This window comes from Suricata suricatta, chromosome 10 (assembly GCF_006229205.1).
Source record: "Suricata suricatta isolate VVHF042 chromosome 10, meerkat_22Aug2017_6uvM2_HiC, whole genome shotgun sequence".
Taxonomy (NCBI): domain Eukaryota; kingdom Metazoa; phylum Chordata; class Mammalia; order Carnivora; family Herpestidae; genus Suricata; species Suricata suricatta.
This window is the reverse complement of record NC_043709.1, coordinates 104,731,641-104,745,864: the sequence shown is the minus strand read 5'-3', so window position 1 is coordinate 104,745,864 and position 14,224 is coordinate 104,731,641. Positions and strand designations below refer to the sequence as shown.

General features: G+C 44.0%; 1 protein-coding gene across 3 annotated transcripts in view; it reads left to right on the top strand.

Annotated features, from left to right (window-relative positions):
• The window catches only part of MICAL3 (microtubule associated monooxygenase, calponin and LIM domain containing 3), a 215,421-nt gene that overhangs the window by 124,564 nt on the left and 76,633 nt on the right, over nt 1–14,224 (top strand). For all 3 annotated transcript variants that reach the window (XM_029953118.1, XM_029953117.1, XM_029953116.1), the window contains exons 19-22: nt 372–428; nt 2,729–2,836; nt 5,776–5,883; nt 6,465–6,651. In XM_029953118.1, the coding sequence (XP_029808978.1) occupies nt 372–428; nt 2,729–2,836; nt 5,776–5,883; nt 6,465–6,651 (460 nt within the window). The remainder of the gene's footprint in view (nt 1–371; nt 429–2,728; nt 2,837–5,775; nt 5,884–6,464; nt 6,652–14,224) is intronic.

Here is a 14,224-nt window from a genome sequence, read left to right as displayed (position 1 = left end):
CTTTCCTTTCTAATATCTTGTTGTGGAAAGCTTCACTCTCCTAACCAGTTTCTCGTTTTAAACCTTCCATTTAATGCCTCTGATCTTGTGCCACTGTGTGAAAAGAAATATGTTTGTTCCACTTCTGTACTAACCATAGTTCTTTATTTGTGTGTGACCTCACTGGAAGCCAGATGGACAGAGTGTTGGACAGAAAGTTGTCCTGGGGTCGTGAGATTTGATATAGATGGGATTGTGGGTTTCCTGGGGTGGGGCTCTGTCAGGGGCAGGGGATGTGTGTTGAAATGAATTCTTAATATCTGGCACTGTCACTTAGTAGGTCCACATAGAACATCTGGATGGAGCTTAAGTCTCTACTTTGTTGCCAACAGACGTACAGGGATCTTGATGCTGACAGCCGTGGCAAGCAGAGTTCCCACCATGAGAGGGTAAAACAGCATGAGTCATGGCATGGGACGCTGAGAGCCAAACGGACGGGGCACGCTCTGGTGGTGGGGCCGAGGGAAGGTGGGGATGGTCCCTCTCCCCTTGCTTTGTGCACACTCCTGTCACTCAGCCAAGAGCAAGAATTCTTGTTGCTAACAGTGTTGACCCATGTAAATAGCATTCACAGGAGAGCATTCATCTGCCCAGCATTGAGATCAGTCAGCAGGTGGCATTTGCTTACATCTTTGGACATTCGGGGATCTTGAGGTAGAAATAACGAGAGCGCCAAAGCTCTTACTGGTGTGGGGATTTTTCAAGTATGACGAGCCGATGGAGGGGAAGGAAGATGGTGACAAGATAGGAGTGTGTAATGAAAAACTTTAGCTCGTGTCTTCTGAAAAACTGAAGGGGGAACTACTGATTACACCTGGCCATCATATAATTTGAATAGCAGAGATGCCCATTTTTAAAAGCCTACTTATTTTATGAAACTTTTGGTTGTCATTTTTATCCTTAAACCCGATCCCCGACTGAGTTAAGCTCTGCAGCAAGAGTGAAGAATCCTCTGTCACTGTTAATTTCATATGGGCCTTTTTTTTTTTTTTTAACTTCTCTTTCTGCCTTTGCTCACTGAGAAGTACGGTCACAGTGAAGGAAGCTAGTGCTCTGTTCTTACACCCTGTGGCCAAGCGAGAAGCGGGTGATCTGTCCTGCCAGGGCCATGCGTGGACCGGTGCTGGCTTGGGGAGAAGAGACCGGGGCCGAAGTGGAAGGAGGGTGCCCTTTTCACCTCGTCGCACAGCCCAGCTCTGCTCTCTTCCCTTCTGTCAGGGCTGCTTCCTCCCACGAGCACTGTGTGCCCAGCCTCTTTGTCCTTCTTCCCAGGTTGTAGTCCTCTCAAAAAGAAAAGTAGGCATTTTCACAGAGAAGGGCAAGCCCTACATTTCAGGGAATACATAGTGAGGCCCTGATGATTTTTTAACGTAACTGCCTAACGAAGAAGAATAGAGGGTAGTGTGTAAAATAAAAGGAGAGATGGGCAGGGAGAAACTACCAAAAGTCTAGGGCTATAATACCCCAGAAGAAAGGTAGGATTTTGAGCTCAGGCAGCAAGAAGGTTTGCAGGGAATTTTCTTTCATTTTCCCAGTGGATTGGTTTCCAGATTCTTCACCGCAGGGTTCCTGTCTAGATACTTTTAAGCGTTACTGAACGTGTTCTCTTACAGGATTTTCTGTCCCCTATTCCGCACTCTTGACCTGTACACTCACCCACTCCCACCAACCCCCAACCCCAGTTTTCCCATTAGCTTCACTGTTTTGCCAACCCTTGGAGAGTTGCCTTCTCTCTTGTTTCTCTCTGGTGGATGATTCTCTTCTACCAAGATCTCCCCCTTGGGGCTGTGTCTCTGAGCCTGCCCCAAGTGCTGAGCTGAGGGCCAGTGAGCTGGCTGAGCATTTGGAGCAGGGGTAGTGACACTCCACATTGTCACCGCTTAAAGCTGTGAATTTAGTGGGCGGGCTGAACTGGGGGCGTGATGGATCTCCTTGGAGCTAGAGGGGCAAAGGGCTTCTCCCTCCATGACAGTAGTACTTCCCTCCACCCTACAAGTATTCACCCAGAACCTGGCAGCTTTCAGAGCTCTCAGCCCCCACCTCCCTCTCTGGGGACTGGACAGTTCCTGGCTGCATGCCCACCACCGAGGAAGATCCCGGCTTACTTTTGCGACACATGCTGCATGCAGTCTGCAGAGGACTTGGGATCTTTTCTCCTGATCATTGCTGGGATTTGGCTGGCTCCTTGGCAGGCAGAGTTTCTGTGAGCGCTAACAATAGGAAGAGGCAGAGCCACATTCCTGGCCTTTAGGGAGAAGGAGTAAGCTTCATTCTGGATTTGCTTTCGCTGTTGTTTGCTGTTGTAAGGCCAGCGGAGTGATGAGGTGGTACCCAGCTCAAGCCGGTGAGGGGCTCTACAGAGCGCATAGAGTGGGTGTGTGAGCAGGACACAGCCCCTGGCCTCACCAAGCAAGAGAAGACAAGGCTTTCAGAGATGGCTCTCGACCACAGTGACCATGTTCCAGAGTGTGCGTCACAGTAAGCATGAAGCAGGGGTGAGAGAGCTGAAAGTAAAATGGAAGCCTCGCATGAGCCATTCATGCTTTTGGGAACTAAGAAAGTCTCTGTACTGCATTTATGATTTAGGTAAAGGTCTAAAACTCCCAAATTCCTTACATTCAGGTCAGTGTGTAACTTTTTATTTAACATTTCCTTTGATTTTTTTTTTTCTCCATCTTGTATTTTGTAGCCAGAGCCTGAACCTTCTCGTCGATTTTTTGTTGACCAGTGGGAGCTTTCTCTTAGTCTTCGCTCCTCCAACCGCCCCGCCTCTCCCTCCTCTGACTCTCTCCGACAGGTAGCTTAGTCTGGGACTTGGCAAAGCTCTTTCCTCTGCAGCCTCTCAGTTCACCTACGCAAATGTCATTGGGCCGGAGGGAGGTTGCAGAGCTGTTAACTTTGTCCTGTCTTCTGTGGGAATCTGCGCACGTGCGTGTGTGCGTGTGCGTGTGTGTCTGTCTGTCTGTCTGTCTGTCTGTTTTGCATGTGAGATCTGTAGGCATACGCCAGAGTTAAAGAGGCTGTTAGCTTTCATTGCATCAAATTCTGTCAAAGTAAACCCACTGCTATTATAATTCAACTATATAAAGTAATAAACATTTTTTAGCTACTAACTTTAAATTCCAAATGTCTTCGTATGGATATGTATGTGAATAGTGTAATTAAATCTCTTGAGTGGTGAATATGCGGTATTATGGGTACCTCTTGAATTGTAATCACTTGAGGAATGAACCCTGCTCTTTCCTACAGTGGAACTGATCCAGCTGTAGAGTAGTTTAGAGAGAGGTTGGCAGATCCTTTTGCCCTTTCTGTTTCCTGTTCTCAAGCAGTCTGTGTGGTATGTGTGTGGAAGCATACGCATGTGTGGTGGCAAAAGTGTAAGTCCAGCAATTGCCACATTTGGACTGTTTCTTACGAGCGGGGAGAAGGATACCACCTGCTATTCATGCCAGAAAAAACAGAACTTGATTTTCCACCTCTCTTGAGGGGATGCTTGTCAGTATTACCGCATCGCTGACAACTGAATGTGACAAATGCCTTTGCACGCAGGCAGCCCTGGGCTGTATTTGCTGAGGATGGCAGTTTCTGGTGGGAGGGAGGGGTCCTGGCAGAGCAGTGAGGATCCAGAGCTTGCCGGTCCCGGCCTTAGGGGTGGCATCTGGTCTACACCCTCACTTACTTTCTGCACCCTTGGTGTCAGCTGTTAAGTGACCTGCTCAGCTCTGCCTGATGTCGGTCTGTTCCAGGAGCTTCCCTAATAGCTCTGATCTAAAGAAGGCTTAGATCTTAGAGCCACTTGTTTTTTATCAACCATTAATGGGTATAAGCTGTGGAGTTAATGAACAGATGGCACCAATCCTTGGAAATCTCCTTATTTTAAGTGGAAAAGTAGAATTGACTCCTCAATTCCAGCTGAACCGTGGAGAATTGTTTGCGCATTTGTACTGTTATTCTCGTGTTCACATAGAGCTAGTTTCCCCCCAGAGCATTTCTCTTGTCTGCCTCTGCCCAGCGCAGGGCATGCTATTGCTCAGGCCAGCAATTCTCTCACACCTGGCTTTGTGTGTTGTCCATTCAAACCACTTCCTGACGGGGTGGTGGACATCCCTAAGACAGCTGCTTCCGGTGTGTTTCTCAGTCGGAAGTTTAGGGCTCCCCAAACTCGGCCCGCAGCTCTCTTATTCCACACAGTTTATGAGAGGAGAGTTGTGTACAGTAGGTGTCCTGGCCATCTCCACATGGAAGGGTGACCTTGGGAGTCTCTAACGGACTGCCAGCAAGACTTTGACCTCATTCTCTGGGGACAGGCTCAAGCTAGGCTGCCTAGCAGGAAGGATTATAATAGAAACTTTGTAGTTTTGCTTGCTAACTTCTTCAACATTGCTAGAAAGAGGACTGAATTGGTTGGATGTTTTTTCCTTTTCTTTTTTCAACCTGTGAAAAAATAATCCCTCCCGTACTAGAAACTTCCCAAGACTTCCTGACTTCCCAACTTCCCAAGACTAAACTAAGCAACTTGTCTGCATGGCTCCAGGTGTTAGTCTCCCGCAGCTGTGTTTAAGATCCAGCCCAGGGGCGCCTGGGTGGCTCAATCAGTTGAACATCCAACTTTAGCTCAGGTCATGATCTCATAGTTCGTGGGTTTGAACCCCGCATCAGGCTCTGTGCTGGCAGCTCAGAGTCTGGAGTCTGTTTCCGATTCTCCGTGTCCCTCTCTCTCTCTGCTCCTCCCCTGCTCATGATCTGTCTCTGTCTCTCAGAAATAAATAAATGTTAAAAAAAAAATCCAGCCCTGTCTAGAGCACTTTTGCCTTAGTCTGGGTAGAACACATATATATCAATGGGGAGAATGGACTTATAAGGATTCTTCCAGATAAAGCTCAGAAATACCTGATGCATATGACCAGAATTATAAGTGAAGCATTAATAGGAGGAAGGTGATCATCACGAGTAATACTAGGCTGTTGGCATTTTTTACCCAAATGGAGAGTCAGCTTTGCAAGTGTAAGCTTAGTTTCTTTTTTTTTTTAATGTTTTTTATATTTACTTATTTTTGAGAGAGAGAAAGAGGCAGAGTACAAGTGGGGGAGGGACAGAGAGAGAGGGAGACAGAATCCAAAGCAGGCTCCAGGCTACAAGCTGTCAGCACAGAGCCTGACACAGGGCTCAAACTCACGAACTGTGAGATCATGACCTGAGCCAAAGTCAGACACTTAACTGACTGAGCCACCAGGCACCCCGAGCTTAGTTGTTTTCTAAATGAAGAAATAACTTCCCAAGCCCTCGCCTAGACCCAACTTGAAACATGCTGTTAATCTGGACATGTACTGTCCTGAGTGGGAGTTACTCCTCTTGAATTCTTTATATGTAATTGGAGTCACTGGGATAGAGGCCCTTCTCAACTCTGTTCTGTATTTGTATCCATCCTGTCTTCCCGCCTCCCTGAATTATATACTCCGAAAATATATGAAAGACTTAAGTTCTCCCTTGCTGAATTTAATTATTCCTGCAGACATTATTCTTACCTGTGCTGACACCTCTGTGTGGACGTTGTCACCTGTTTTTCTGACCACCAAGTTTCCCTGCTTGTGGGCACTGTGTTGGCATGGTTTGCTGCTGCACCTTGTATTCATTTTATACCTTTCAAAGATTTTTTTCCCCTGTCTTCTTAATTTATTTATTTTTTTCCTTCTCATTTCCCATCATTCTGGTCATTTTATAATCTCCAACCAATAGAAGTATATAAAGATGTACACGGGCGGAGTGAGCTCATTGGCTGAGCAGATAGCCAATCAGCTTCAAAGGAAAGAACAGCCCAAAACCCTTCTAGACAAGAAGGAACTGGTAAGAGATGTATTAAGGACACTGTCTGTCTAGATATAGCACAGCTGTGGTAAATAACCCTGGTTTGTCCTAAGTAGCGTAGTAACACGTATAGCTAATATATGCCGTGCGGTAACTTTTTTTAGGTTGTCTGAAGTTGATAACTGAATTTCTAGGACTGACTGATTGTTTAGAATTGCTGTGTGGAAAAACATACTTAGTATCTCTAAAAGTGAGTCCAGGAGAGAACCATGTGAACTCTGAGTAGGAATTTTTATGCTACCTTCAAAACAGAATTCTGTCAAAATAATTTGGTTTATTATGAAATTCTGTAAAATCAACTGGGGATTCCTCTTAGTTGTTGATTAACATCAATTCAAAGCCCAACTCCTGCCAATTGCTGTGTGGAGGGCATGGGTGACAGTCACTGCAGTAGTGCCATTGTTCTTTGGGAGAGCCGGTAGCAAAGTGAGTAATCTTAGTCTCAAAACAAAATCGCTTAGTGAGGGTTAGTTTCACCTATGGAGAGGGTCGTGGACCTCCAGGAGGTGAGCCTGGGAAGTGTTGGCTCTGATGTACTTTCCACCGTCCCCCATTTACAGGGCTCAATAAAGAAGGAGTTCCCACAGAACTTAGGAGGCAGTGACACGTGCTATTTCTGCCAGAAGCGGGTCTACGTGATGGAGAGGCTGAGTGCTGAGGGCAAGTTCTTCCATCGGAGCTGCTTCAAATGCGAGTACTGCGCCACCACCCTGCGCCTCTCTGCTTACGCCTATGACATCGAGGATGGTGAGTCTATTTGCACCTGAGGCCATACTTAGAAACTGAGCTTAGGGGCACTTTTTTCCACGTGAGCTGATCTTAGGGCCTCTTACTGCATTCTTATATACACATTTTTTTCTGCCTCTCCTAACCCTTCCCATCCATCTCCCTCTACTCTTTGTTTTTTCTCTAAGACTCTTTCTTATAAATATTTCCCTAAAGTCACCAGGCTGTAGCATAGCATTACTCAGTAATGACGGTAATGAGAATGGCATGTGTTGATGTAAATCACTTCCCTGGCTTCACAGACATCTTGCTTTCTTACCTCAGCGTGGGATCTTAAGATAAAAAGGATTCAAAGAGAGTAAGATTTCTTTTTTGTCTTTACTTTAGAGAGGGGGGGAAATGACAGGCCTATGGAAGTCCTATTTCTTGCTTCAGGTCAATAACAGTAAATTGAAACTAGATCTCATGCCCCCTGGTTCTGAGACTTTTGCTTCCTGAGGATGACTGAATTATTCCCACCTCTCTAGCATCAGCATTTCTCTGAGGAATTGAAAGCTGTACCACAAGATCTAAAGCGAATTTACTATAGTGTTTGAGCCCTGGCCTTTTGTAACATTTGTTGTTTTTATTAATGGAAAGACCTTAATGGAGCAGAAGGTGGAGAATTATGTAAACAATTAATAAAGCCTGATAGAGGCAGGCTGGCATGCCTTCCATTTGAAAGCTCTTTAAAACTCTTTAAAGACATTGATGACTACTACACTCATTCTTATGGAATGCTGAAGGAACTTCATGAAAGGCAGTCTTACTGATTCTAAAGGAATGAAAAGATCTAGATTTAAAAAATTTTTTTAATGTTTTTTATTTATTTTTGAGAGACAGAGACAGCACGAGCAGGGGAGGGTCCGAGAGAGAGGGAGATACAGAATCTGAAGCAGGCTCCAGGCTCTGAGCTAGCTGTTAGCACGGAGCCCGATGCAGGGCTCAAACCTACGAACCATGAGATCATGACCTGAGCCGAAGCCAGATGCTTAACTGACTGAGCCACCCAGGCACCCCTGAAAAGATCTAGATTAATAGGAGTCCTAATAGAGGTGGCATTATATGCCCTCCTTTTGGATTCCTGGACCCAAATCCAATGTGGGGTCAGGGGGGTGGAGTTCCCTACCCCCGCCCCAATACTAGGCAATTCTCCAGCACCAGTAGGGTGTCCTTAAGAATACAGCTCAGTTCTGACACTGTCTACTTGGCCCAGAGATAGCATCAGATTCCACAGGCTAAAGACTTAGGCCAATAAGACTACCCCCTTTCCCCCTACTTTAGACACTAGTCATAAGCCCCAGGCTATTACCTGTGCTTCTGACCACCAGCTACAGATTGGAGGTTCCAACTACCTCTTTCTTAGGTTCTTTTTATGTGTTAGAGTGGCTCACAGAACTCAGGAAAACACTTACGTACCAGTTTATTAAAGGATATGGTAAAAGATAACAAATCAACAGCCACGTGAAGAGATACATAGGACAAGGTCTGGGGAAAGGGCTTAGAGCTTCTATGCCCTCTCTAGGGGCACCACTTTCCCCACATCTCTACATGTTCACCAACTTGGAAGCTCTCTGAATGCCATCCACTTGGGTTTTTATGACTATGGCTTCATTGCATAGTTATGTTGACCAAGCCATTGGCCACTGTTTGAGTAAGTCTCCAGCCCCTCTCCCTTAAGGAGTTGGGGGGTATCCTGGAAGTCCAACCCTCTAATCACATGGTTGGTCCTCCTGGCAACAGCCCTGCCCTTGCGTGGTATCCAAAAGTCACATTATTTGTTAGAACCAAAGATACCTTTATCTCTGTTCAACACATGGGGAATTTCAAGGGTTTTAGCAGACTCAGAAACTGTGGATGAAGACCAAATATATATGAAAAATGTATTTGATTATCTGAATGACTAAATATATATGCCTTACAAATAACAAGATGGCACTTCCATTACATTGGTAGGTAATTTTTGACTGAGGAGATGGTAAGGTGATGTCATATAGGAGAGGGGCGCCACGATTAAAAAGTGGTCACTTTAGTCATCCAGACTCTGCTAATAATGAATAAATAGGCAGCTCTGTGAGAAGTAGCAATAAAGCAGCCAAAGTAATGAACTGAGAAATGCTGCCTCTTACCACTCAGTGAGGGAAGAGTTAAGACAGTTGTCTAAATAACAAAAGTGTATTCTTAGGCATCAAACTTTCTGTCCCAGTGTTCTGCACACCTGCTATTTTTGTGACACCTTTGATTTCCAGGGGCAGAGATTGGCAGATGGAGCCCCTGTCCTTGATGCTCAGGTTATTTTAGTTAACCTTTTACTAACGTCTAGAAGGAAGATCGCTCAAGGGCCAGCCACTTAATTGATCCACAAGTATTTTTTGCTCATAGATGGTGCACTCCTTCTTGCCACATTCTCTTGAGGATACAGATGAAATGTAAACTGTTCCTCAAGGAGCTTACATCATGATGGGCATGATAAGACCAGGGCACGTGGAGCAACAACAGACCATGAAGGGTATAAGATTAAGGGCTAACAGACCAAACACACGTTATAACTTTGTAGAAGTTTAGTGGAAGAAGAAATCAGTGAGGCTCAGCAGCCTTTAGGAATGACTTAACTGACCTTTGGTGAGACTCTGAGAGAGAAGGATGAAATGGCTAAGTAGAGGAGTAGATGGCATATCAGGCAAGAGAAGGACAGCAGTTCAGGTGGAAATGACTGTGACGACGGGCGTGGACAAGGCTGGCCAGCCTGGTTGCATGCTTTGTGTTGACCCTGGGGAGGGGAGGACAGTGGGTCCAAACCAGCTCCCCACATTCTAACCCAGGTGAACTTCTCATCAGCTCAGCCCCACCACAAAGGACAGGTGACCTGGAGAAAAGAATGGAATTTAGGGGATCCTGAAGTTTTAGCCTGTTGTTCATCCACATTACTGTGTGACTCAGAAACCTAACTGAAGGCCTTCAGATAAGAAAAAGGCAAGTCAGAGCTCATTTGTAGAAGAAAAGAAATAACCCCCTGCACTGTGCTGGGCTCTTTAACATGTACCCTGTCACTCTGCCCTCACAACGACCCTATACAGAGCTAGTTTTATTATTGTAATTTTACACATCAGGAAAGCGAATTCAGAGAAGTTGTAAATACTTATTCAGGTTCACACAACTAGGAAGTACTGGTTTGCACTGAATGACCTCTGGGATCCCTTCCATGTTGGCCTTCTAGGATTAGTGACTCTGGGCCCATGTCAGATTCACACTGGTAAACAGAGAATCTTACACTTCAGAGAAATATCCACCTTTTCCCCTTGTCCCTGATTGGGCTTCCCTTCAGCTCTTCTAAAAGGATGCAGTCTACTCTAAAGCTAAGCTACTCTTTCTCTTCCCAAATATTCACTTATTTTCAACTGCTGCCAACTCTTAAGACAAGGACTCTAAATCAGACAATCTGTCAAGTTGTTCCCTGTTGTCTCAAGGAGAGAAGACACCCTACTGACTAAGGTGGTCCATAACAACAAGCCTGACACAGGCCACTGCCCTCCGTCTCTGCGAGTACCTCCCTGACCACAGTCCGCACCTTCCACCTGGACTGCTGCCTCCACATTGCCCCCTTAGTCTGCTTCCACAGAGCAACCGAGGAATCTTAAAAGATGTAAATCAGATCCTTCCAACCTCCTGATTTGCACCCTTGCTATCCACTGCAATAGAAATAGCATCCGCTGGGGCTGAGAGCTTTGCATGTCTACCCCAGCCCGCGTTTCCTGTCCCGAGTTCGCCACACTGGTCTCTTTCCATTTCCTAAACATGTTTAGGCCACTCCTACCTTGGGAGTTGGCACTAGCTGTCTCTTCTCCTGGAATACACTTCGCCCTAATCTTTCCAGGGTGGGCTTCTTGTCATTCACTTCTTCACTCGCATATTCCCCCTCAGAGAGGCATTTGCAGACCTCCTGATCTCTAGTACTCATCACTGCTTGATACTTATTCACCTTATCATCTGCTCCATCTGAGCAGAGACTAGTCTGTCTTCTTGACTGGAACATTCTCAGTGTTTAGATTAGTACCTGTCCTTTAATAGTACTCAGTAAACTATTGAGTAAATAAATGCAGGCCCCATTATGCCCTAAGCTTGGCCTTTAGCCATTTGTTTTCTCCAATTTCTTTTTCTAGTCCCTCCCATAGTTAATTATCAAGATTTAATTTATTTTGATCATCTAAAATCAGTGGCTTGACTATATCAACCGTAATTTGTGGGTAGTTTATAGCATTAGTGTGGTTATATTCACTAATAAAGGCATCATAGTGTAGTGACTAAAAGTACAGGCCTTGGAGCCAAGCTTATAGCAGGTTCAAGCCCTCTATGAGATTTACTGAGTAGGGAACACTTTGGGCAGGTTGCTTAATGCTTCTGTGCCTCAACTAGGAAAAGGTGGATAATAATAATGTCTACCTTATTGAGTTCTCTGAGGATTGAGTTGATAGACATTATAATAGTTATGATAGTATCTGACACATGGTAAATGTCCCATAAAAATTAACTTTTCTGTTACTAAGAAGCAAAATGTACCACCAAGTTGAGTTTAGGAAGAGTTGGAGGCAGGAGACCTTAATTGAGCACCTATGACACATAAGGTGATCTCTTACTTACTTATCTCACCCTATGAGTATTATCTTCATATTATACATGAGGAAACATGTTTCAAAATGCTGTATAGTTTACATGACTGTTGAGTGGTTGAGACAGTATTTAATCTGAGATCTGACATCAGAGCTCATATTCTTTCCATCACATTGTACTGCATTTATAGAGAAAACAAGTTTCTGGAATTTCCTTTTTTTTTTTTTAATTTTTTAATGTTTATTTATTTTTGAGAGAGATAGAGCATGAGTGGGGAATGGGCAGAGAGAGAGGGAGACCAACAATCCAAAGCAGGCTCCAGGCTCAGCTGTCAGCACAGAGCCTATCGTGGGGCTCGAACTCACAAACTGTGAGATCATGACCTGAGCTGAAGTCAGATGCTTAACCACCTGAGCCATCCAGGTGCCCCTGGAATTTTCTTGATAATTACCTTTTGGTTAGGCTTGTGGGACTCATTTTGAAACCTAAGCCTCTTTTCTTTATTAATTTAGAATACCATAGCAGAACTCAATGAGGATTCCCTAGAGGTTAGCCTATTGTGTTGTATTTTAAAAATCTAGGATTCTGCTTTGTAGAAAACAACCTAATGCAGGAAAAAAAAATACAAGAAAGGAATGAAAGTATTTATAACTGTAATTTTTTAATTTTTTTCATGTTTATTTTTGAAACAGAGACAGAGTGTGAGTTGAGAAGGGGCGGAGAGAGAGAGGGAGACACTGAATAAAAAGCAGGCTCCAGGCTCTGAGCTGTCAGCACAGAGCCCGACTCGGGACTCAAATTCAGGAGCTGCGAGATCATGACCTGAGGCAAAGTCTGACTTTAACCAACTAAGCCACCCAGGCACCTCTATAACTGTAGTTTTCTGGTACTGTAATAAAATAAGACTTGGTAACAAGTAATAGAAACTCAAGTCAGATTAAAGTTGAGGCACTAGATTTGTATCTTCCTTCTAAATAGCAGTCTCCAAGAAGGCTTGCCCCTCCTGTCTCACTGTCCCTGAGAACCCCAAGAATGGCTTTGATTAGCCTGAATTAGCCACAGGCCGTGTCCTGGAGTGGGCTAGAAGGAAAGGCGATGTTCTGATGGACCTGTATGTAAGTCGTATATTTATTCTTGTGAGTAATTTTAGGCCTCATGGTTGATAGCTCATCAGAATCACGTGGAGGAGGGAGGAGTGTTCCATAAAGAAGAATAAGATACAAAACATACAAAAAAGTAGTATATGAGTCAAGCACTAATAAGTTTTGTCTTGTCCTAATTACGTTTTCTCTCTTAGCCAAAATTCACAAAAGTGAAATGGTTTATTGCAGATTGTCCAAGCTGAAAAAAAAATAACCCAGTTCGTCTCCCCTCATAGAGAAGAAAGCAGTGAGATTGATGGTCCTTTGGCTATCAGTGTTCCTGACAATGGACATAGTGTCCCTGAGTTCTGATTAAGTGCCAATAGCTAGTGGGAAACTGTTTCAGAAAACATACTATGTATGTGAATATTATTTGAAATTATGAAACCATATTCTTCTAAAAGATTTCATGTTGGGAAGCAGGGTACAGGTAAAAGAACAGAGAAATCAGTTACTTTGAAGGAAAAGAAGAAAGATGTAGTAATCAGAGCACCAAGTAAAGGGGAAAAAAGGAAGAAGGCCATCTCATTTTTATTTCCTTGACTTTTAGGTCCTCCCCTCTTTTCCTAGCTTTATTGAGATATAATTGCCACATAGAATTATGTAAGTTTAAGGTGTACAGTGTGTTGATTTATACTTTTTTAAATCATAGAGTGATTACCATCGTGCTGTTAGGTACCACCTTCATTCCATCCATAGTTACTAAGTTTTTTGTGGTGAGAACTGTTCAGGTCCATTCTCTTAGCAGCATTCAAGAATATAATACAGCATGATGAGCTATAATCACCCTACTGCACGTTAGATCCCCAAGCTTGTTAATCTTGTGACTGGAAGTCTGTACCCTTTGACCAGTATCTCCTCATGTTCTCCGCCCCTTAATCCCTGGCAACCATTCTGCTATCTCTTGAGTTTGTCTTTTTTTAGATTCCACATATAAGTGAGATCATACAGTTTTTGTCTTTCACTGTCTGACTTACTTCACTTAGCATAGTGCCTTCAAGGTCCATCTAAGTTATTGCAAATGGCAGGATTTCTTTCTTTCTGCTAGCTGACTAATATTCTCTTGTGTACATGTACCACATCTTTTTTTATCCGTTCATTCATTGACAGTCATTTAAGATTGTTTCCATATCTTGGCTATTGTGAGTAATGCTGCAGTGAACATGGGAGTGCAGAAACTGTACAAGATCCTGATTTTCCATTTCTTTGAATATATACCCAGAAGTGGAATTTTTGGACCATATGGTAGTTCTATTTTTAATTTATTGAGGAGCAGCCATCCTGTCTTCCAAAGTAGCTGTGCCAATTTACATTCCCACAGGAAGTTCATTAGGGTTCCCTTTTTTCTACACCCTCACCAACGCTTAACTCTTTTCTTTTTGATGGTAGCATTATAACTGGAGTGAGGAGATACCCTGGGTTTTGATTTGCATTTCCCTAGTGACTAGTGATATAGAGCACCTTTTCATCGACCTGGTGGCCATCTGCATATGTTTTTTGGAAAACTGCCTCTTCAGTTCTTCTGCCCATTTTTTAATCAGGTTGTTAGCTTTTTTGCTGTTGAGCTGTAGAGTTCTTTATATATTTGGATATTAACCCCTTGTCAGATACATGATTTGCAAATATTTCCCCCATTCTGTAGGGAGGAGTGTTGCTTTTTCATTTTGTTGATTGTTTTACCGTGTAGGAGCTTTCGACTTTGATGTCGTCCCACTTCTGTAGTTTCTGCTTCTGTTGCTTGTGCTTTTGCTGTTGTATCTAGGAAATCACTGCCAAGACCACTGACAAGGAGTCCGGACGGCCCC